Genomic DNA, 25605 nt, shown 5'->3' on the forward strand with positions numbered 1-25605 from the left:
GTTGTCTTTTTGGCCAAAATGCCCTCTATACAGCACAGTGGGGCTTCAGAATTTATTTTCAGTATCAAATAATAACAGAGATGAAATGAAATGTTTGTAGTTTGAGTCCTACTGTACTGTTTGCCCATCTGTTCAAACATTTCTCTGCAGAAAGTCCCTTAGGGGAGTTGAGCGACTAACAAAATTAAAACAGATTGGAGCATGACATGCAACAGTTATGTAAGCTTCATATCTCAACTCAAATGTAAATGCCCCAAGTTTCCTTTTACATTTGAATCCTAATTTCTGTGTTAGCTCCTCAACTGTCCACAACACCACCTGCTCCTTTCACCAGATGTTTCTCCTTTCACTTTCAGTTCACATTTAAACATGGCATATAAGTTGTGGCTATAGCAGTTCAATTTAGTATTGTTTACATACATGGGATGTTACCATTTTAATACCAAAAATAAATAAGCTGGAGAGAATTGGATAAAACCTTTTTAAATGTATGCTTTAATGCTTCCCCTGGAGATTGAATTGTCAGTATTCACATGCTGCCACAAGCTGTGGTCGTTAAAGTCACTCGGTTTAGTGAGGTTGACAAAATTCTTAAAAAATAAAATGTTAAGTGTTTAAGAAATAATGTTGAAAAACAGCTTGAATTTATTCCAAACAAATGTTCAATGTTCTCAGCTATGTTTGACTAAAAAACTAGGTATAAATACTAAAATACCAAATAAATAAGGGAAACATTTAGTCTTTAAGAGCACACACATATCCACATTTGGAGCCACGTTTTAACAACAAAATATATAGAGTTTCTTCTTTGTTATGCGCCCCTCCAAAATACTGTTAAGTTCAACTTGAAATGAAAGTGATAATGAAATACAAAGTCATAAATGGTAAAGATTGATATTTATTTCTCTTCACAAATAAAAAGAACCATGCTTACTCATCACAGAAATAAAAATAAGAGAAGCGTTCAGTCTTTGTATCTCTACCGGCCTGCTGCCGGAGTGTTTTTTTGAGAATGTGAATAATAGCACTCTATGAAGATTGAAATTCTTTAAAAAAAATCCAAGCCTATGCCCATACACTTATGCCACTAACCCCCACCACCCACAACCCACTACCCCCTCAACCTAGCTCATTTCCCCAGAACAAAGATCACAGCATTATTTGAAGCGGTCATTCTGAGGGCTCTCAGTCCCCAGATGTCTTAATAACCTGGAATAGTGTGACATTGTAGAGCACCTGGTGTCCGTTGTTCCAGGTGTACAGGACCCTCTCCCTGGGGTTGTAGTCCATCATGGAGATGTGGGAGTATTGATTGTGGAAGGGGATGTCTGTGTACTCGTAGCTTGATGTGTTGGTGTAGTAGGCAAAGTAGATCTTGGCACCAGCCAGATGAGAGTTGGTGACGTAAAGTGTACCGCAGATCATGAAAGACTCTCCAGCACTGCGTTTGGGAAAGCCTGTGTCCCAAGTCTGCAGCACCTCCAGACTCTGGGGCTCAAGGCGGCTGATGACAATGTTCCCAGCATTGGGGATGGTGGTGTAAACAGCCCACAAGCCATTCTCATCCGCCATCAGGTCGATGTCAGATGAGCCACCCCAGGAGTAAGGAAAGGTGTTGTTATAGCCGGCACCACTCAGGCTGCGCTGCACCAGCACACTCCTAGATCGGAAGTGGTACTTGATGATGATGTTGCTCTGGTACTTGTTGTAGTATAGCGAGCCGTTGTAGACCACGTGACCAGTGCCTGCCCAGGGATGAGGCAGTAAGTGCTGCACAAAGTTCTGGCCCTTCATGAAATCATTCATTGTGCGGTATTCCAGGACACGCCGTCCTTTGAAGTAACCATCCATAGACCACACCTGCGGAGAGAAGAAAAATGTTGATCACTAAATAATAATCAGCAATTTTTTGTTTTCAATATCCAAAATATGGAGATTTCCTTTTTTTTCTCTATTTTTTTAAATCCCTTAGACAAACTGAAGGAACATTGTATGGACCAAAGTATTTATTGATATATCTTGAAAATCATTGGCAGATCAATTGATAATAAAATAACCATAAGATGAAGGAGATATATAGAAAAGATTTAGAGGTTACAGGAGAATATTATTATAGCTGGCACACCTCTTTGCAAGAGCACTATGAGCAATGTTTTATTATAGCCGGTGGCGGTGCCCAGAGCGAAGTAAGCGTGTTGTGTGTATGTGGGGAGGAGCGTGAGTGTGTGCCTTCATGATCACACTTGAATGTGTGTGCTGGATTATTGATCTCTCCCACGTTTGCAAGTGAAGACGTTCCCTGTGCTTTGCAGTCAACCACTGCCTGTGCTCCCTGGCCTTTCCAGTCCACATTTACAGAAAATCAATCTATTTAGCAGCTCTAACTTTTTCCTCAAGCACTCTCAGCGGATCTCTCCACTGACATGGCCCCTCTCTGGCTGCATATCCCATCTCAAACCCCTCAATGCTCCCACAGAGACACAGTTCAGCTTTTAATTGATTCAATTAAACTGCACTTGGCTTAGATATATTTATTTTCTTCTTAATGTATCAATGAGAGATTTGCTAAACTGTAGCTCTTGCTCCTCTGATTCTCCACCAATTGTTTGTCTGCTCTTTCTTTTTTTTACTGTTCTTGCCTGCTTCCCAGGTGGAGAATAGGCAATTTCTTTCAACAATAATTCCAGTGGGGAGGAGAAGTGGTGTACGGGAGAAGTTGGGGGAGGCGAGGAACAGCAGCTGAATTATGGAGAAGGAGGATTAAGCATTGTTTCTGCTTTGCCTGCTAAATGAGTCCCTAGAGCTGAGCCAGGCAAAAGCTCTAGCACATTTAGACCATGCTTTTAATTTTGGCTCCTCAATGATGTTTCCCCTAATGCGATTATCATGATTGGTGTGAGTGTTGATGTGATGTTGTTGATGTATCTGGCTATTAATACAATCAGTGATTGATTTTAACAGTTTAATGTGATCTCAGCAAAATAGGTGAATAATACAGAGATCAGAACATTCAGTCATAGAAATTGACCTTCTCTGTTGGCAATATCTATTTAGCCTGTTATGATTCAGAGTGGAATAAAAAAAAGAGGCCATCTTCATCTCTCCTCTCAAACTTCATCAGTTTCAATTATCCCCTATATATGGCTAATAATCCACTCTTTTTACTTCGCCACCACTCAACAGGCCTTGCAATTTTTCTTCATTTTCTCCCTCACTTGTGTCCTTTTCAATCTGCTTCTAACCATGTATTTGCCTAAATTAAACCATGTGTCATCTCTAATCAGCTGAAGCCATTCCTACATCATGGGTCCAGAGCATCTCAGCACACTCCTGGTAATTACCTAGGTGATTTAGAAAACTTTTCCCCAAACAATTTATTCATTTCTCTGCTGATGATGAAGTCATTATTCAGCCAGAAATGCAGTGACCGAGGTAGACAGCGAGAAGGGAAAGGGATGCTATCAATCAGGGACTCAGGTTTGCATCCCCATTTCTCATACTGACTCTTCTCCTCCGGAGCTAACGAGAAGTCCTATTCAGGCAAAACAGTCAATCAGTCACTGAAGTAGCAGCTGATAGAGTTTTTTGAGAATGACTTTGATTCTACTTCATCCTCTATGTTTGTTGATGTAAGGTGCTGGAATTTAAAGGTTCTAGTTCAGGGTTGACTCAGGTGAGCATAAAGACAGTGGGACTTACCCTGTTGTCTGAGCTGGGGATCATGGTATCAGTCATCCAGGAGCCAAACCTTGAGCCGGATGCACGTACGGTTATGGGATTACTGACACCAGTCAGCTTCCCACAGCCTGGAGGTCAAATCAGAGACAGGTAAGATACCACACAATTGTTTTTTATGGATTTCTTTTTACTTTAGTTTTCTATTAATGTCTCATTAATGTCTTACTTTCTCTGCATTTGTTTACTCAGTTTTGTAAAGCACTTTTTAAAAGTTATCCTGAAACAAAATATATGTAATTAAAAGTTTCATGAATCTTATCATGCATGAACTCATTTCTCTGTGCAAACGCTTAAAGCCAATGGTAGACAATAACAAAACACTAATGACCTAAAGGCCAAATTTAATTGCAGTTTTTCCTGTTAAGTCATCAGTTTTAGTCATGGGATTTTGTAAAATCATCAGTTCAAGCCAACACAATACAAGAGAAGAATGAATTATTAATTCAGGCTTTCTAGGCCATTTTTTCTTAATTTATGCCAGCATTAGGAACATTAAGGAGACTGGAATTGTTGCCTATTTACAACAGAGTTGACCGTTTCTCATTTTAATTTTAACATTCATGCCTTTCTTCGTTGCTTTTGTGCAACCTCTAATTGTTTAAGTGATATTTGAGAATTACTACCCACCCAAGCACCCCCATTTATTTGAAAAGACCTTATACCTAGTTTCTGCATGCAGGAGTGGAGCCTGGTCTCCAGCAGCAGGACTCTCTGGCGCAGCTCCTCATAATCATAGGCCCCCATCTCCTCTTGGATGGCCATCAGCACCAAGGACAGATTCCTCACCTCCTCCCGAAGACGCAGGATCATCTTTGCATCCGTCTTGTACTGGTCCAGCACTGGCAGCAGGGGAAGCAGCTCGGTTACCTTTTCTTTCAACTCCTAAGACAGTAATCACAGAGAAAGATCAATGGAACAGCAAAAGAAGGGTGGAGAAGATTAAACCCTGTGGGAATATAGGATAGGGGATGAGGTCGACAATACATGACAATACAGGGGATTGTGTACAGGATAGGCTAGCCCTTCAATCTTCAATGGTTGCTTTTGGTTCATATATCATCGCTCAATCAGGAGTTAATATTGTTGCTTGGTGCTGGTTCATCTGTTTTACTTTTAAACGTCTGTAGTCATCATGGGATTTATAGTGGAACTGCAGCTGGGATTTCATGCATACCTGACATTTTTTGGAACACACCAGGAAATTGGATTTTTTTTCTTTCTTTGGCTGTGTTTTACACCACTGTGTATACATAATTGACTCTCTTTATATTTATGCTCTTTATAATTAAACATTGTTCTCAGTTGCTTGCTTTTTTTCTGTATTGATCATGCTTCCACCCCCTTATTTAACTTGTGTGGGATTCTTTTTATGATCTGTAAAGTACAAGTAGACCAAATTCCATTTACAATCCTTTGTGTTGATTAGAAAGCTCTGAATTTATACAGTATTTTTAATTTGTGTCCTGTCTAAGCTGGTTCTGATTTTTACTTACAGTAAGGAGCATGGTGCTGCTGGGTTTAAAATTGGTCTGTGACTCATGTGTTTAGAAGTGAAAGGATCAATGTGTCCTTAGGTAGGAGTGCAGGAAGCAGCAGTAGTCAGGCTGCCTGCTCAGAAGTTAGAAGGCTCAAGAGAGAAATAGGTGTATCAATAAAGTGTAGCCACCACAGGAGGGGCTGTTTCCTCCTTGTTAAGGTTTATCGTAAATCTGGTGATGGAGCAGCTCTCAGCCCCGTGGCGCCACATCATAAATCTAATTTTCCCCTTTTCAAGCCACGAAAATTCAGTCTCGTTAATCTCCCACGCTCTGCCATTGGCAACTTTGAGCTGTGCGCATTCATCAGCAAACCTGTTCTGGTCAAATCCTGCTTTTTCAAAAATTGTTCCTCTCTTTATTGGATTGCGGATTTGCATTCAGACAAGTCCGAGATTATAACGCTTACTGCTCTGCATATTTAAGTCATCTCAGGTTTTAGTGGGGAATTGGCAAATTTCATAAACATCTTCATTGCCTCCATTGTACTTGCTTTCAAAAGCACACACTTAAAGAAAAATACCGCCTGTCGCTGTGTCAAAGCAGGGTCTCAAGTGTGCGGTAAAGCACACTTAGCATTTATCAGAGCATCTTTTAATCAAACTATTTTATGGTCCATCTAGTATCTGTAAGGGTGTGAGAAATGAGCCGAAAGCCTGGGCACGACAGCATTGTGACAGGAAGACAAAAAGGCCTGTTGATAATGGTAGCTGAGCCTTAGCTTGTAGAGAGATAACGCAGGGATAAATGTGAATATATGTGCTTGTTATCTCAGAGTAGACACCAGAGTGTTAAGTATATAGAGGAAGAGAGACTGAGAAAGCAGAGAGAGGAAATCATGTAAATGTAAAAAGGAAATACAGAGAAAAACACTTTTCTTCCAGGTCCACAAGCTTAATTATTCAGGGTTATGTGAATTCGCTCTGCACGTGACTCGAAGAATGTTTAAGAATTTTATTTTATTTACCTATGTGTCAGTCTATCGAGAGTCACAAAATGTGATTGCCTTTGAAGAGTGATTCGAGAGATTGCCAGGCATCTGGCAAAGTTTGTGTGCACATGGAGAGCAATACAACATCTCATAGCAGTTGCATTCACTTGAGAACAATACGGTGTAAAGGAGACAGCCAATTACCTGAAAACCCTTTGGATTGAGACTGCGGGGATTGTCAGAGGCCACCTTCAGCTTTCCATCCACCACTTTCATTAGGCTCTCTGTGTTCCTTACATACTGTAGATCTCTATACGTCCGCAGGTCCAGCACCTCCATTGACTGGCTAATGTTCTGAACCTGTTACACACGGATACAAACAAACACGAACAAACACAAACACATTAGACAATTACTTTAGTAAGTGTAATTTAATAAGAATTTCTATCCATTCCTCATCAGACTTGCAGCTCTAGCTTGGAACTGCTGAACTGATTTTTCGTTATTAGTTGATCAGCTATTTTAATCATTGGTTACTATTTTTAATAATTTTCTAAAATAGAAGTAATTCCTTTGTCTTGTATTACAGCAAACAGCATTTCTTTAGGTTTTGAGGGATTGTAGTTGGATAAAAACACCTGTGAATGCAGTGGTGGGCCGTCAGGGCCAGCAAGGCCTTCTCTGCTGGCCTAAACATCATCAGAATATAAATTAAATGTTGATATATTTTTTCCACAAATACGTATTGAATTATTCCCCATAGTCTATTCTCTTCATTTTATAGCGTTCGTCTTGGCTGCGCTGCTTCCAGCCTCAGAACGAGATTTGGAGGGCTGGCCTTTATGTTAGAGCTTTTATCCAATCATATTTCAGCCATAATGTGTTGCTAGGGTCAAAGAAATCTGCCCTTAGGCCTTCAGAATCAACAGTGCGGGCGGCTGTAGCTTAAAGTGAACGCAAACAAAACTGTGGCGTTAACCAATCAGATTTCGAGGTGGCGACAACGGGCCAGCTAGCAGGCGTACGCTAACGTTAGCACGTGCACATCTTCTGATTGGATACGCACTATTGAGAGGCAGAGCTAGGCAGTAGGCAGAGCCATACAGTCTATGGGCAAAGCTAGCAAACAGAACTAGAACTTGAGCGAGCTAATTTGTGTAGATTTCTACAAGCTATTTTTTTCAACCCACAATGGCTGAAGGAGGAGAAGAGATGAATTTGGTCGCAGATATAATTACAACGCCATTTTCAAAACGAACTTTTCAAGTAAAGCTACACATCTTGAGAAGGGAACGACCAACTCCAACGCTAGCGAGCCTAGCACAGCAGGGAAACTACGAGCGGTACCCCTGGCTCACAGCCTCCGAGAGGCACTGCAAATTGTACTGCCGGGAAGGCCTGGTATTTGCAACTGATCGATTTGGTGTTTGGAGCCACACTACATTTGCAAACTTGAGTTGTCTAACCAAGGCAGCAACGAGACACCAAAGCACAGCTGGGCACTTGGAAGCACTGGTGCTTTTGAAAACCTTTGGGGACACACGAGTGGATCTACAGCTCAACGAACAAGTGCGCAGGGAAACGGAGCTCCACAACGAAAGGGTGAACAAAAATAGGGAAATATTGAAAGACTGATTGATTGTGTCCTGTTTTTGGGTAAACAGGAACTTTCATTTAGGGGACACGATGAAAGCGCCGAGTCCAGAAACAGAGGAAACTACGTGGAGCTTCTTTCCTTTCTTGCTGAGAACAACACAGATTTGCATTACCACCTGTACACAAACAACATGTTTACTGGGACGTCAGGCAAAATACAAAACGACCTGATTTATGCTATTGCTGAAGTGATGGGAGAAGAGATCAAAATGAAGATTAAAAAGCACCCTTTGTCGCTGTTATGGTGGACGAGACGTCAGATGTGGGTAATGTAGCACAGCTGGCACTTGTCCTGCGTTATGTGACGGACACAGGTGTCAAGGAGCGGTTTGTCAGATAATCTGATTCATTAAGTTAACTGTAAATGCTGATGTATTGATTATAAATGCTTCGGAAATATTAATATAACTCTGTTGTACTTGACTATGTTAAGGTGATGCAATGCCCGGTTATACTGCGTTTCTGTCTAAATGTATAGTTTCTAGAGCCATGGCGTCATAATGATGGTATTAAGAGGTGGAATAATTCAGGTAGGACTGTGTAGGACATCACTGAAGGCCTAGGTGTGAAATGCACGGCCCGCCACTGTGTGAATGTAAACTGAGATGAAACATTTGTTTGCTAGAAGCCAAAAGTCTGCAGAACAAATAATACATTTCAAAATGACAAGTAAAACAATGTATAGTGATATAATGAGTGAACACTCTTAACTTAAGTTAAATTTAGTAAAATGTAATTAATTTTTTTACCTGATTATTTGCTGCCTATCATACTATCAGAGTCTGACTTTCCAGACTTACTGTGGTTTGGTCTTCCCATGAATGTATCCGGGTAGGCTACTAGAAGTTAAAATTATACAGTTAGGTACAAATTTGAAAAAGTAAGTGTAGGAATGCTCTGTTACAAGTAAAAGCCCTGCATTCAAAATGTTACTTAAGTAAAAGTACAAAAGTATTGGCATCAAAAAATACTTGAAGTACCAAAAGAAGAAGTACTCTTTATACAGATTGGTCCATTTCAGAACAATATATATTACATGTTTTGATTATAATTATTGATGCATTAATGTGTTTATCAAAGCTGGTAAAGGTGCAGCTAGTTTTAATGACTTTGTATACTGCAGGGTCAGGCCTACTTGTGAATTTACACCAGGGGTAACTAAAGTCTTATTTAAGTGTTGATTATATTTCACATCATAAAGAAACTAAACTTATTAAATAAATGAAGTGGAGTAAAAGTAAAATATTTACCTCTGAATTGTAGTGGAGTAGAAGTACAAAGTAGCATTAAATGGAAATACTCAAGTAAAGTAGGCTACAAGTATCTCAGAATTGTACTTAAATCAAATACTTGAGTAAATGTACTTAGTTACTTCCCACCTCTGTAAAAATGTCAATAATCATTTATCACGTATTTCTATCGTATGGTAGGGTCAGGCCATAAGCATTTTTGTCTGCAAGGAAGCTGACAGGAGGTTGCTTGTACCATGTGCATGCTGGGTGTAGCTAAAGGTACATGCTAATTTGTGGCTGGTCCTCCAGGTGGCTTCTGCTTCACTGAATGACTTTTACCTACAGGGTGCTGTTTGAGGCCTGTCTGTTGTTTTTGACAGTATTTCCCTGTCACGTTGTGAATGCAAAGCTTTATTCAACTAAATGTTTTTGAAATAATTGAAGAACCCAGCGAAGCAAGAGAGACTGTGTGGACTAGGAATATGTTTGCATATGGAATCAACAAGCGAGTATATCGAACATGGAGCGGATTAAAGAGGAAACCGCGATGCACAGGACTGGCAGAAAACCGTTCAGACACGTGAGTACAAAAATACACTAATTTACAGTAATGTACTTCTGCTCTGCCTGCAAACGTAGCGTTGTGTGCGCGCGCTTCGATGCGCAGACAGTGCGTGCGCTCTGTTTGTGGCTGTAGTGATTGAAGTGTTATTGTTTACATCTCTGTTTTCTTTGCTTTGGCGGTGCTTTATTCTGCTGCTAGCGCTTTAAGATGTGGCAGGCTGTTTCCTTTATGTGGCGTTCTAATGATTCACCCCGCCGTGGTGTCGAACGATTCTTTATACATGGATTTATAGTCATTGTTCAATTGTCTTGAGTTTTCTTTATTTCTGGTGAATACAGTAAGGCTATATAAAAGGGCTACTTTATGCACATGGACATGTATTGTAAACTTGTTTCGCTAACCATTGCTCCTCCTTGAAAAATAAATAAATAACACGGCAACGTTTACTCACCTGCTTTTAGTTTTTCGTCAATTAAATAACCCTTAGTAGCCCTACCTTTACTTGAGTATAATGTTCTAGTAGCCTTCTCTTTCCATCTATGCATGCAGGTCGGAGGAAACTGACATGCTCAAACGGCCAACCCCTTCAAGTTGTTTTCATGACTTGCCCCAGTTCAGGTTGGGATGTTTTTACCAAAATGTATTTCCCTAAATGGTTCCATTGCCATTTGTCATCTGTATAGCCTATTCCAATTCCTTTGAGAAAAATGTACTATCTCCTTGACCTTGCTATATTAGTTGGCTTTCCTCCTCGTATTTGCATTGAAGTGTATATTAAAAGCTTCTGCTCTGCACTTGGTTTGAATAAATGGAAGGGTGTGGCAATAAAACCTTTCCACAGTACTTACACTAACAATTAAAGTGTAAAGTTAAGTATAAGGACAGCTTTAACTCATTTCAAACACACAAGGATATAAATAACAAAAATTAATTGATCTTGAAAAAGCAGAAGAGCTTAATCAAGAGACACATACAGATAAACAACACATTCATCAATTATTCCAAAAAAGGTACCCAATTAGAATATCAATATCCAATCTCTCTATGCTATCCAACAGAAGGGTAGCAGTCATACACTCACATTATGACAGTGTTAATAGAAACATACAAAATAAAACAAATTCAGGGAGTAAACATGCTGTCAAGTAGGTGTTTATTGAAGCTCAGTTCTCACTTTTGCACTATGTTTAATTTTTACTAAGTACTCCACTTGCTCACGTGTTGATAGCCCACTTTCGTGCTGCATAACCAACCTACTGTTTGATACACCCCCTCATATCCTTCACGTTGCACTGAACTGGCCAGAAATCATCTGACAAATGTTGCAGAGCTTTGCGGTGCATATAGGCAACTCATGCATACATATGTCCAACTACCCACACAAACAGACACCCACAAGCACTGCTGAAACTCAAAGAACGCTGATAAAGTGAGAAGTATTTAAGTCACTCCTAACAAAAATAAACAATCCCAACTCTCAAAAGGACACAGATTGATATAAAGTCTGTTTAGCACGAAATTTCTTGCTTGCCTACACCTTGGCACCTTTAGTACACCCAAATTATCTCGCCAATGCTTTGTGAACTGACCAGTGAATAGTTTGTGTGACTTTTTTTTTTCACCAATTAAAAACTAGTTTGACAGCACTATAGATGGAGGAGGAGGACTGAAAAACACTGTTCCACTTCCACCAGCCTGAAATGTTAACAGTGTCAGCATCCCCCTGGTCTGTGGTGGCAGGTGGGAGTGCTCCATCCTCTGAGCTGTCATAAGTGATCCACTCTCAGGCACCCACTCCACATACTTCCTAGAATCCAATCTTTCGCAGGTGTTTATTGTAAATGACTCAGTATGTACCAAATCCTGAAGTGTTGTGTGTATGCCTACCTGACTGTGCCCTCCTCTTTCATTTCATTTCATCCTAACTCACTTGAACCCAGTGGTCCAAGGGGGGATGAGGTGTCCTGAAGTCTGCAGAATGAGACTTCTGTCACCACCGTCCTTCAGGGCTTAGTGTGCCATGGATGGTATTTTGTCTGCCTTTGCAGAAAGCTGAATAAAGTCTTTTCCAGAAGGCTGCTTTACATTCTTTGAACAGAGGGTGGTTTTGACATTGTTAGTGCAACCTTGGCTTTCTCTGTCGGGGGGAGCCTTTGTGGATCTGGTCTGCTCAAATGAATCCCACACATGCTCTGGGTTCAAATGAGGATCTCTTAGTGTGCATGGTGCTGTTATGTGCACACTCATACATGCATACATATATTCTTGTAACTTGTGGTTTTGCTAGAGTGCATCTGAAATAGCACTGACCACAGGTGTCCTCATTAGGCTGGTCTGTGGGCTGTATTTGATGGGAGTGCTTGGCTCTGACTACTGGTGTCTTACAAGCACTGTGCATGTACAGAGGGGTTTAATAATATAATCCATGCTGTTTAATTCAATCCAATACAACAATTAATATAATGTCTGCAAATCTGAGATGCAGTGATTTCACTCTGGTAATTTGATAAGCCTTTTTGTTTTATGTATTGTTTTTTTTGGTAGTTATTGAAATAAAAATATAATGGAACATGAAAAACGATGCTCTCATTGTGTAAATCTGCACCCACACAGATTTTCACCTTTATTTTATGTCTTTACCTTTCCAAAAGGGATGCTATTATAAAGGCTCACCAAACAAACTGTAAAGTACTCTACATACAGTGGGGCAAAAAAGTATTTAGTCAGCCACCAATTGTGCAAGTTCTCCCATTTAAAAAGATGAGAGAGGCCTGTAATTTTTTATCATAGGTATACTTCAACTATGAGAGAGAAGATGAGAAAAAAAAATCCAGAAAATCACATTGTAGGATTTTTAATGAATTAATTGGTAAATTCCTCGGTAAAATAAGTATTTGGTCACCTACAAACAAGCAAGATTTCTGGCTCTCACAGACCTGTAACTTCTTCTTTAAGAGGCTCCTATGTCCTCCACTCGTTACCTGTATTAATGGCACCTTTTTGAACTCGTTATCAGTATAAAAGACACCTGTCCACAACCTCAAACAGTCATACTCCAAACTCCACTATGGCCAAGACCAAAGAGCTGTCAAACGAGACCAGAAACAAAATTGTAGACCTGCACCAGGCTGGGAAAACTGAATCTGCAATAGGTAAGCAGCTTGGTGTGAAGAAATCAACTGTGGGAGCAATTATTAGAAAATGGAAGACATACAAGACCACTGCTAATCTCCCTCGATCTGGGGCTCCACGCAAGATCTCACCCCGTGGGGTCAAAATGATCACAAGAACGGTGAGCAAAAATCCCAGAACCACACGGGGGGACCTAGTGAATGACCTGCAGAGAGCTGTGACCAAAGTAACAGAGGCTACCATCAGTAACACACTACGCCGCCAGGGACTTAAATCCTGCAGTTCCAGACGTGTCCCCCTGCTTAAGCCAGTACATGTCCAGGCCCGTCTGAAGTTTGCTAGAGGGCATTTGGATGATCCAGAAGAGGATTGGGAGAATGTCATATGGTCAGATGAAACCAAAATAGAACTTTTTAGTAAAAACTCAACTCGTCGTGTTTGGAGGAGAAAGAATGCAGAGTTGCATCCAAAGAACACCATACCTACTGTGAAGCATGGGGGTGGAAACATCATGCTTTGGGGCTGTTTTTCTGCAAAGGGACCAGGACAACTGATCCGTGTAAAGGAAAGAATGAATGGGGCCATGTATCGTGAGATTTTGAGTGAAAACCTCCTTCCATCAGCAAGGGCACTGAAGATGAAGCGTGGCTGGGTCTTTCAGCATGACAATGATCCCAAACACACCGCCAGGGCAACGAAGGAGTGGCTTCGTAAGACGCATTTCAAGGTCCTGGAGTGGCCTAGCCAGTCTCCAGATCTCAACCCCATAGAAAATCTTTGGAGGGAGTTGAAAGTCCGTGTTGCCCAGCGACAAGCCCAAAACATCACTGCTTTAGAGGAGATCTGCATGGAGGAATGGGCCAAAATACCAGCAACAGTGTGTGAAAACCTTGTGAAGACTTACAGAAAACATTTGACCTCTGTCATTGCCAACAAAGGGTATATAACAAAGTATTGAGATGAACTTTTGTTATTGACCAAATACTTATTTCCCACAATAATTTGAAAATAAGTTCTTTAAAAATCAGACAATGTGATTTTCTGGATTTGTTTTTCTCATTGTGTCTCTCATAGTTGAGGTATACCTATGATGAAAATGACAGGCCTCTCTCATCTTTTTAAATGGGAGGACTTGTACAATTGGTGGCTGACTAAATACTTTTTTGCCCCACTGTACTTGTATTCAACCTGCGATTAAGATACAAACACACTTGCTTTAGCTATATCAGCAGCACTAACAATGCTGCAAAAGCTATCCATCCTTAAATGCACACTGTACTGTATTTTGATTCTGCATAGTTAAAAATAAAGATGAGGGATAATTATTAAAATAAGTATTTTAATTGAATCATAATAAGAAGAGATCAGAGAGACCATATATCTATGTTTACTGAAGCACAATTAATCTGCATTCCCAAGAGCTTGGCCATATTGCTCAGCCCTACTTACATGCAGAAATAGTATTCTTTCCACATGAACATACATAGTATAGTATACCACAATTCCTGTAAAGACATACAGTGCAGCTATACATTCGTAGGTAAAGACATCTACTTTCTCTGAATAGCTTTATGCAGTGTGTCTGTTTCTCAGCAAGTATAAGCCTTCTTTGTTGAAATGTGCTTCTTCAAAGTGGTGATGAGTGTGGGTTTTGTCTGTATGAACCTGTGTTTGAAACACCAGCCGGCAGAGACTGTCAAGGGAAAAGGCAAACTTAAATGAGAATGAATGCAATATGTGAATTCAGGTGGCTCATTGATCCATCAGGACCTCAGGGCCTATTCAGCGTTTCAATTTACCTCCATCTCTCCACACAAGACTACATCAATGTCAGCCCCTCCTGTCTTCCCAGCTCTTTTTTTACCTCTCTGCTCTCAGGCTTTTACTCACTCTGTGGATCAACGCTTATTCGCCCATTCACTGGCTTAGAGCATCTGCAAAAAACGACATTCCTGTCAATGAGCTGCCAAGGCCTCTCCAGCAGGTGAAAGCTGTCAAACATTATTTCTCTAATATTTAATTGTAAATTTGGGAGACAAGTAGATAAGAATGGAAAGAGGCCATCCTTCAGCAGTCCTATCCTGCTTCTACTCTCACCCCTGGAGTGTGTGTGCTTGCGTGAACACACTGTAGGTCAATAATACTGCATGTATATAAAACATAGATTTATTGTCGGGCTGCTGGAACATTGCAGAGTGATTGCGGGTTTTGCATTTGTCAAAGTTTCGTATGATATTAAATTTGTCATATATGACACGAGTTTATATAACACTTTTTATTGACATGTTTCTCACTAAGAGGAAGACAGAATAAGCATAACTCTAAGTAAACAGATTTAATGTGTGCAACATATACTGCGTTACTATGCAGACAATGCATGTGCTATCTTCACTGATTTGTAAAACTGTTAACTTATGTTAGTATTAATATAATGAACATTAAGAGGCGAAGGCTTACTGAATGAAGGCAATTTAAACTCAAACATGTGATTTAAAAAAAAAAGAAGATAGTTTAACAAACTATGTCTTCAGATATTCCTCTGCATGTCTGATCAACTGTGGGGTAAAGTCAGAGACTATATTCATTACAGCAGCCTACGTGACAGACGGCGCCAGACACGACGAGGTGCAGCGTGTCTGTGTGGGTAACAGTTGTATCTCAAAGTGAGTGTGTTATTGACAGCTGTCACCTTCTCCATGAGCTGGCGAAGTTGCCTGCTGCGTGGGTCTCTGTTACACATGTTCTGTGTCGGTGCGACCACGGTACAGATACACTTCCCATCTGCGTCCTGTGCCGAGCTGTAGACCTGCCAGCCCTCCTCTGGGCTCGGGTACAGAGCCTGCAGAAACATAGAGACATATATAGCTTAGACCAAGAGAATAAACTTGATGCTTCGCTCTGCTGTTGTTTATCTTTGTTTATGGTTGCAAATGGTTAAAATAACCCTTTTTTAAAAAGAGAAAGGAGTAATTTTGCACAATGGCTAAATATTAAAATAAAGCACATACAATTAAATTCAAGGTCTTATGGCATGTTTTGGTTAATTTTCTGTCACTCAGCAGTGCACTCTTCCATCCCATGTACAGATCATTTGCCAGAATTCCTTTCAGTATTAATTCAATAACATGACAACCCTGCATGCACAGTGCTTATTATTCTTTGTGCAGCCCACACTGGAATGTCAGCAAAGGGACTTCCTGCTATGCAAGTTATGATTATTCTTCTAAAGTAGAAATATATTTTTCTATTTAATGATGTTTCAGTGAACCAACAGAAAGTAGCTTAAAGCAAAGTTACTGCACTGTCCTTCTGTTGCTAACTAGCTGTTACCATTTGGTATGTAGCTTGCTTAAACATGCTATTTGAGGAGTTTTAATTAATCTTATTCCAGTCACTCTTTATTGTGAAACATTTATTTTTTAATGAGTTGTTGCTTCAACGGCAAGTGTGCACAAAGCCCATATTGTTGTTTTCAAGTACCGTTCCCCTCTATTTATCCCACCACATGGCCCATTGCCAATTAGTATTTTACCATTGAATGGATTTATTTGTCCAGGTGTGTTTAGGTCCTTAATATGACATGTAAAGTAAACCCTCAGCAGATAACTCATATACTGTATTTCCATTATATTCTAGTTATTTCCTGTTAATTCCCATACATTTCTGTTACTGTTATTCCCATATAAAGTTCCCAACTTAAATCTTCATCACATATATTGCCACCAAGCAGGCTTTTTAAAATACATGAGGCAGACTGGATATTTGTCTGCCAGCATTTATCAACATTAATCTGAAAAGTGTTACACCCCCTCGTAAAACGTTTCTCAGCTAATAAATGTATCTAATATTTGAACGTGTTGTTGAAAGTGTTTAGAGAGAAAAAAAATACTCTTTAATACGTTCCATATCGTGATTAGTTGTGCCCATTCTGTCACCATACATTAGCTGCAAAATCATAATTTCTCTATGGCATTCTCTTACTCTCTTGCAACCCTGTCAAAAGTTACTCTTCCCCAAAGGCAATTAATAGCAATTGATCCCACCAAATACTCAAAATCTATGCAGTCTAATTTTAGGATTAACTGGAGAGGAACAGAGGGAGAGGGAAAGCGACGCCAGAGATTGACAGAGGTGGTGCTCTCAGCAGTAAAGAAAGGAGGAGAGAGAAAGAGGGAGGATGCAAGAGTCAGAGGGAGAAAATAGGCAGAAATGGGTGCAGATTAAGATAAGACAATAACATCACAGGGATGAAAAACACAACACCATGACAGAGATGGAATAAGAGCTTGACCGAGGATGAAGAAAGACAAAGACGAATCGGAGGAAAATGGGGCTTTCAAAGAAAAGAGCAAGAGGGAGAGATCAGGCTGTGTGAAAGCAGGGCATCTAATAAGTTTGGACACAGAGAGGAAATGGAGCTGTTTGAGATCGATAATGCAGACCGTAACCAGTGGAGGAGGGTCGAAGCTGAAAGGATGGATGTCTCTCTCTTACTAATCCAATCAAAAGTAGTGCTGTAGCACATGCACATGTGCACACAGTTTACACAAAGGCCGGGCCCGAACCATTCCTTTCATTCACGTTGCACCTACACACACTCTGCACATAAAGCAAAATGTGATGAGGGAAGAAGCAGCCATTTTAGTGATACAATTAAAGACCCATCCACATAAGTGGAAGAAAAAGGCTGGAAATAAAATCTTGTGGCTCGACCCGGTGCCGCTCTCCTGCTTTCTTCTGAGGATTTTTGTGCTCTTGTCTTCTTTGGTCGGGGGATCAGATTAAAATGTCTTGGGGGACAAGGGGACTGTGTGATTGGAGTGTAAAGTATAGCAACCACCCTGCAAGCCAATGTGCTAACTGTCACATCTTGTCACTCCTGCAAATCCCTTTGCACCCCAACCCCTCTCTCCCTCCCCTCCCCTGTTCTTCCTCCAGTTCCCCACACTCTCAGATTGAGTGAATTTTAAGTCTGACTTTTAGCAAATACTGTGAGCGGGATGGCTCAGGTAACAGGTACGAGACGGAAGCGTTCGGCGTTGGGCAAAAACAATGCGTTTATTGGTTGAGAATAGTGCCCACAACAGGCAGCTCCGCGGTACTTTCCGAGCGGGGAAGGCCAGGACGGGGTGTGTCGTCTTCCCAGGACCCAGCCTACTGCAAGACAGATCAGAACCAGGTTACCAACATGCCTTATATTAAACGCCTGATTACCTGATTCCGATCAGCTGTCTGGTCTCCGGCCGAGCCACTCCCCCTCACCCCAGCAGCCGGCGCTCTAACCACACCCGGCTGCCACATACCCCCACCGCCCGACTCAGGCCGGGATCCCGCCGGCCGACAGCCGACCTCCCCCCCCCCCCTCCGCCGAGCGGGAGAGGAAATCGGCCACGACCATCCGGTTACCCGGCCTGTGGATCACCTTGAAGTTAAACGGCTGTAACGCCAGATACCAACGAGTGATCCGGGCGTTGGCATCCTTCATGCGGTGGAGCCACTGGAGCGGGGCATGGTCCGAATAGAGGGTGAAAGGGCGCCCCAGGAGGTAGTAACGCAGGGCGCCGACCGCCCACCGTATGGCGAGGCACTCCTTTTCCACCGTACTGTAGTTCACCTCCCTCTGAGCCAGCTTACGGCTAATGTACAGTACGGGGCGGTCGACCCCCTCTACCTGCTGGGACAAAACGGCCCCCACCCCACTGTTCGAGGCGTCGGTCTGCAAAACAAAAGGTAGAGAGAAGTTAGGGGTGAACAGAAGCGGCTTTCCACAGAGGCTTTCTTAACCCTCTCAAACGCCAGCTGACATTGCTCCGTCCACTGGACCGGATCTGAAGCACCCTTTCGGGTCAGGTCGGTCAGAGGGCTGGTCAGCTCCGAAAAGGCGGGATGAACCGCCTGTAGTAACCGGCCCAGCCCCACGAACCTCCTGACCTCTTTTTTCGTCTTGGGCACCGGACAGGCAGAAATGGCGGCAGTTTTCTCTATCTGTGGCGCACCTGCCCGCCGCCCAAGTGGTACCCCAGATACCGTAACCTCCCTCCGCCCAAACCGCACACTTCTTTGGGTTGGCCGTGAGGCCCGCCTGCCTCAGGGACTCGAGCACTGCCCCCACCTGCTGCATATGCTGCCCCATGTCTCCACTGTGGATGATGACATCATCCAAGTAAGCAGCAGCATATGCAGAGTGGGGACGCAGCACTCGGTCCATGAGCCGTTGGAAGGTGGCTGGAGCCCCGAACAACCCGAAAGGAAGTGTGACAAACTGTACAAACCGTACGGAGTGGAGAAGGCCGTTTTTTCCTTCGACTCTGGAGAAAGGGGAATCTGCCAGTAGCCTTGGTTAAATCCAGTGTCGTATAAAAACGAGCAGTGCCTAGCCGGTCCAGGAGTTCGTCGACCCGGGGCATTGGAAAGCATCGAATTTGGACACCTCGTTAACCCTGTCGGTAGTCCACACAGACCGGATTGACACCTCCGGCTTATGTACCAGCACGACAGGGGCAACACCAGTCACTGGTGGACTCTTCTATTACTCCCATCTCTAGCATAGCCTGAAGCTCCGCCCTGAACAATTTTTCCTCTTGTGTTCAGGCAGCCGATAGGGCGTGAACGATATGGCCACGCCCGGGGGCGTTTCTATGCGGTGGTTTATGAGAGAGGTACGCCCCTGGCAGCGGGGAGAACACGTCGGCAAACCGCCCTTGCAACGCGGCAACGTCTGCCACCTGACGGGTGAGAGATGGTCGCCGCAACAGACCGGGGCTAATTCGGTGTTAATAATGACCTCCGGGTCCCAACTCATCTCTCTCTATCACCGTGGTGGCCAGAGAAGCAGACGCCACTTCCTCCATGTTTTAAGGAGGTTTACGTGGTAGATCTGTGTTGCTCCCCCCCCTGTCAGAACGCACCCAGCTCATAATCTACGTCCCCCACTCGTCGTGTGACCACGAAGGGCCCCTTGCCCTTGGCGAGTAATTTGGAGCTGGAAGTTGGGAGTAACACAAGTACTTTATCTCCCGGTGAAAAATTGTCTCAGTTTCGACCCTCTGTTGACCGGCGCTGCTGACGTTCCTGAGCCTGCAGCAAATTCTCCCGTGATAACTGCCCCAGTGAATGGAGTTTTGCTCGCAGGTCCCATACGTACTGCATTCGTTTTTACTTGTGCTCGGGACCCTCCTCCAGTTTTCTTTAAATAGGTCCAAAACACCCCGTGGCTTCCTGCCAAACAGCCGTTCAAGGGAGAAAATCCCGTGGAGGACTGAGGCACCTCCCGCACTGCAAACAACAGAGGGTCTAGCCATTTATCCCAATTACGGCTTATCCTCGTGAACGAACTTACGAACCATGTTCTTTAGCGTTTTGTTAAACCGCTCCACCAGGCCATCGGTCTGTGGATGGTAAACACTAGTCCGGATCGAGCGGACGCCCAACAGTTCATACAGCTCGCGTAGGGTGCGTGACATAAATGACGTGCCCTGGTCAGTCAGGATCTCTTTCGGGATCCCGACTCGGGAGATTATATGAAACAGTGCCTGTGCAACGCTCTTTGCCGAGATATTGCGCAACGGCACTGCCTCGGGATATCGTGTTGCATAATCCACTAGGACGAGTACAAAGCGATATCCCCGTGCACTCCGGTCTAATGGCCGATGAGGTCCATACCAACTCTCTCAAAAGGCACCTCAATTAATGGGAAGTGGGGCGCAGAGGCGCTTTTGGGGTGGCCGGCGGATTAACCAGCTGACATTCGCTGCAGGATGCACACCACCGCTTCACATCCGCGCGAATGCCCGGCCAATAAAAATCGGGCCATGATCCGGTGTAGTGTCTTATCGTACCCTAGGTGACCTGACATGGGGTTGTGATGAGCCGCCTGGAAAATCATTTCCCGACGGCTTTGTGGTACCAACAACTGGGTATTGATCTCTCCTGTCTGTGTGTCACGGCTCACACGATACAGCCTGTCCCTAATAACAACAAAGTGGGGGTGTGCGAGTGCTGTGTTTGGGTGGAGCTGGGAGCCATCAATACTCACCACCTGATCGAAAGCGTGCTGAAGGGTCCCGTCCCTAGACTGTTCGAGGGGGAAATCCTCAACCGGGAACACCGGCGGGGGCAGAGGGGCCTCCCCGGCACCCTCCGGTGGTAGAGGGACCTCCCCGGCCCCCTCCGTGTCTGTTCCCCCTTCGTCGCCGTCAGCCGCTTCGCCACTAAACACAGCACACCACTCACATTTCCCTGACTCCCGTGAACGCACCCCCATAGCCCTCGCTAGCTTAGCAAACCCCGGCCAATTTGTTCCCAAGATCAGAGGGTGCGTGAGGCGAGTACTAACTCCAGCCCTGACTCTATGCTTTTTTCCCCTAAAAGATATTTCCAGAGTCACCTCCGGGTACTGGTGAATATCCCCATGCACACACCTCACCTTCACCCACGATGCTTCCACCAATGCCCCCGGCCGAACCAAGCGCTGATGGATCATCGTCTGATTACAGCCCGTGTCCATCAGAGCCTGGTGGGTACCCCCCTGTATACATACCGGTATACGGTACGTCCCTTCTAAACCGGGGGAGGCAACTGGCGGTCCCGCAACCCGGACCAACTGTCCGACCTCCATCATGGGACACTCCCGCCGGAAGTGGCCGGGCTGCCCGCACCGCCAGCACTCCTGCCCTGGCGCCTGAGGGAGCCCCCCGTGGTGCCGGACGACCAGAGGCGGAGGCTGGATCCTGGGGAGAGAGAGAGAGAGAGAGATGAGGTAGGGCTTGGGTGGGAAGGGGCGGGTCGTGGGTTGAGGGGAACGCGGTGCAGCGGCTGCTGTCGGGAACCTCCTCCTTGGGGCTGGAACGGGTCGGTCCGCGGGGACGACAGGTTGTCGGGGCTCCTCCTTCATGCTCCGCTGGGGAAGCGAAAGGTGGTCCTCCGCGAGGACGACGGCTGCCTCCAGGCTGGCAGGGCGGTGACACTGGACCCAATTCGCCGTTGACGATGGCAGCCCGGCGACAAACTGCTCCAGTGCCACCTGCTCCATGCCGTCCTCGGCGGAGCGCATCCCCGGCTGCAGCCAGCGCCTCGCCGCATCGAGGAGCTGCTTCGCGTAGGAGAAGGGGGCGGCAGCGTCCTCGAAGGGAAGGGCCCCTGAACCGGCGGCGGTGTCCCTCTGGTGTGCTGCCGAGCCGGTCCAGGATGGCCCTCCGCAACTGCTTGTACTCATGTCGATCAGACGCTGGCAGGCTGTGGGCGGCTAGCTGCGCTGCCCCCGGCCAGCAGGGGAAGAAGCCGCACAGCCCACTCCTCCTCCGGCCACCCGCACGCCGCCGCAGTGCCCTCGATATGTCCAGATAAGCCTCTGGGTCGTCGTCGGCTGACATCTTCTGGAGGGCAATCTGCGGCGGCCGGGCGGGTTGGTCACTGGCTCGGCCTCCCGGGCGGCCGGACGCTGCAGCAGCTCCCGCAGGAGAGCACGGTCCTCCCGCTGGCTGGAGGCGATTACGAGGAGAGCCTCGCTCTGCTGCCGTTGTAGGGCCGTTGTGCTCTCCTGCATGAGGGCGAGACGCTGGAGGGCCTGGCCCAGCGGGCTTTCTCCTTCCGTCATCTGAGGGGTTCACGTCCCTGTTCTAGGCGCCACTGTGAGCGGGATGGCTCAGGTAACAGGTACGAGACGGAAGCGTTCGGCGTTGGGCAAAAAACAATGCGTTTATTGGTGAGAATAGTGCCCACAACAGGCAGCTCCGCGGTACTTTCCGAGCGGGGAAGGCCAGGACGGGGTGTGTCGTCTTCCCAGGACCCAGCCTACTGCAAGACAGATCAGAACCAGGGTTACCAACATGCCTTAAATTAAACGCCTGATTACCTGATTCCGATCAGCTGTCTGGTCTCCGGCCGAGCCACTCCCCTCACCCCAGCAGCCGGCGCTCTAACCACACCCGGCTGCCACAAATACATTATGGCCAATAGACGATACCTGAGTGACTCAAATATGCTGCAACATCAACCATGCCAATGACACTAGACACTCTCTTCATATTTGACCTATTTCATTATAAGGGTAGATGAAGTCGACTCATACATTTTTTAAATGAATACATCAAAGTGAAATTAATTAGAAGTAGAGAGTAATATACTATGAGCTTGTTGGTAAGTTAATTTGCAACCAGTTCCGGAAGTGACTTGCACAGAGTTTTTTCTGTCAGTCAGCACCTTTTTTTTCTCCTTCCTTCTTTGAGGCAATCCTGCTTCTGACTGTAAGATGGAGTGACAATGGTCTAACATGGGCAAAGTTGAAGCTAAAAAAAGACCAAAAAGGCAGTCTCAATAGCAGAACCATAACTGACTGTCTATTTCATTCTGCCATTGCCCGAGGGGGAGATTCTTTCCTTTGTCAGCTTCTCTGCCCGCATCTCAGTCACTGTCAGGACGTCTGATTTATTGCAACATGTGTGCATGACTTTGTGAGTGTAACTATTTTTGTGAGCCTGGCTAGGTGTATAGGTAAATACTTGCTCATTTACACACAATAGCAACACCACATACAGTTTATATGCATATTTGAATTGTTCTACATACAGTACAGTATCTACATGAACAATGTTGATAATGCATGCGTTTACTGTCAAACTGCAGCTAATGATTAAACCCCGAAAGGGTTTGTGTGGGTATCTGGGCAGCTGTATGCATGATTACTGCAGCAGAGCGTATTGACTGCTACGATACTGTGGACGTGTGTAAGATAGCGGCTCTTTGGGCCATACCATTTTACACCAGCTACTCATTACAGTTGATCTCCTGCTGTGTTAACAGGTGGAGGTTAGTTAGCCTCAAACAGCAGAATCCACTTGTGTTACTCACTCTGAGGGTATGTGCAGCCTCCTGCATTCAATAAAATTACCTCATATCCAAACACGTGGGGGCTAAATGCCTACGCACCAGAAATTCACTTTTGGTTCAGAAGGATTGTTGCGAATGGATGCATAAGAGGGCATCAATATTTCATATTCCTATCAGCCTGAAAGGGAGCCACAGTTGGATTCTAACAGATTTTTTTATGATATCTTAAATAGTGGGCCGTAATAAGCAAGTCTAAATTCTACAAAGTAATATTTGATGCATGTCAGCTCCATTATCATAATACTTTCTTAATTTTCCAACATGTTTAAACTCACGCTGTGCTCTTCATGTGCTTTTTCCCAAGCCAGGGAGCTTTCACAGCATCACATCTTCTCCTCTCTTCATTAATGTTTCATAAATGCTGGGCTGAAATTAAAAGCTTATTTGAAGCCGTTCCAATTTCATTACCACCCACCCATCCATTCTGCGCAAACTTCCCCATTCTCATCACATTGGCAGTTTAGATAGTGGGGGGAAAGAGGTCATTTTTAAATGCAAATATGCTTTGTCCCTATATACTTTGTGCCTGAGCTGTTGTGCTCCAAAGATTGGGTCGATGATATTGGTTCAGTAGTATTGTGTTCCAAACATGCATACATCAGATATCTCATTAGTTTAGGAAATTCCGCCTCCCCATTAACTAGTGGTATACAGAATAATATTCAGGGTATGCATAGTAAAATGAATGAATGATGTTTGCATACTGTGCAGGACAGAGCACAGAGTGTAAAAGTTTAAGAAAGTGGTGATAACCTGTGCTATCATCGTCATGCTATCAGTGTTAGCTGTCTTAGGGAGCTTCAGGTCTGAGAGATAATCCTATCCTCCCAGACACAGACAGTGGTTATATGAGGGAGGAGGTGTTGAGATCCCTGTCAGCCATTAGAAGTCAGGGATGAAATAGAATATGTAAGTGCCAGATATATGCTGTCATGCCATGGCGGCTATGCAAAAGCCCATTAAGGAGAAAGACAGCAGTGGTTGAAAACAGCAGGAAACCACAGAGGGCAAGATAGATGAAAAATCAATTAGGCTTGCTTACTCAAGTTAAAATTACACTTTAAGATTAGTGTCCTGCCCCTTTTGGGCCACCCACGGGTTTCCTCTGATCCTCTCTGATGACAACTGACAGCCGGGGCCTATGAATTCCTGTCATCCATTGCTGCTATGTCTTCCAACTACAACCTGACGTTCTCCCAAAGGAAAAAACTGTTTATTTGGAAGTTACTGATACAGTGATGGGCAGAAAAGAAAGAGTTGTGGTTTGAGAAAAGCTGATGATGGGAAAGAGAGATGGTTCTAATTTCCTCTAGCTTAGTTCAAACGCTGCCCAGTCACAATGCACAATGACAACTTCAGTTGAATCCCTGCTGAGAAAGGGGAATAGGAGATGAGATGAGAGGCTGTGGCCACTACTAAGCTAAAATGAAGTTACCAAATTCCACTCCAACATTTCTCCTCTGCTTCCTGTTCGCAACATTAAGGACCAGTTTTAAATTAGATAATGTGTCGTTTACAACCTTACAACATTAATGAAAACTAACTAGCCACCTTGTGCTTTTACCTAAGTGTTCCTTCAGTGCAAAGATACTCAGGCCCTTGTATTGTCGAGATTTAACAAAGTTCAGAGGGATTATCCAATTAGATATTCGAGCTGCTGGTATCACTGTCGAGAGTTGCAGGATAGACATCCTCTGGCGATTCATTAAATGAATCCTGGAGCTTGCTGCTGTAAAGCCAGAGCTAAATGAGGTCATAAATCTACAGCTCCCTACTTTATGAGCATGACGGGAAGTCTATTATAACTTTCATAAGCAGCAGGCAGAAAGGGGCAAACAGGCAGAAGCAGGGATATGAGATACATCTTGCTGCTGTGAACTCAACCTACCATCCTTTCTGAGCAAGTGCAACGTCACAGGATGTACAGTG

General features: G+C 44.2%; 1 protein-coding gene across 2 annotated transcripts in view; it reads right to left on the reverse strand.

Annotated features, from left to right (window-relative positions):
• Window positions 1-878: 878 nt before the first annotated feature.
• olfm2a (olfactomedin 2a) overlaps window positions 879-25605 on the reverse strand; it is a 49748-nt gene continuing 25021 nt past the window's right edge. For both annotated transcript variants that reach the window (XM_063904007.1, XM_063904006.1), the window contains exons 2-6: window positions 15479-15628; window positions 6409-6564; window positions 4401-4620; window positions 3700-3806; window positions 879-1860 (exon numbers count right to left, since the gene is read on the reverse strand). In XM_063904007.1, coding sequence (XP_063760077.1) covers window positions 1186-1860; window positions 3700-3806; window positions 4401-4620; window positions 6409-6564; window positions 15479-15628 — 1308 coding nt within the window. In that variant the 3' untranslated portion in view covers window positions 879-1185. The remainder of the gene's footprint in view (window positions 1861-3699; window positions 3807-4400; window positions 4621-6408; window positions 6565-15478; window positions 15629-25605) is intronic.

The sequence above is a fragment of the Eleginops maclovinus genome, chromosome 16 (assembly GCF_036324505.1).
Source record: "Eleginops maclovinus isolate JMC-PN-2008 ecotype Puerto Natales chromosome 16, JC_Emac_rtc_rv5, whole genome shotgun sequence".
NCBI lineage: Eukaryota > Metazoa > Chordata > Actinopteri > Perciformes > Eleginopidae > Eleginops > Eleginops maclovinus.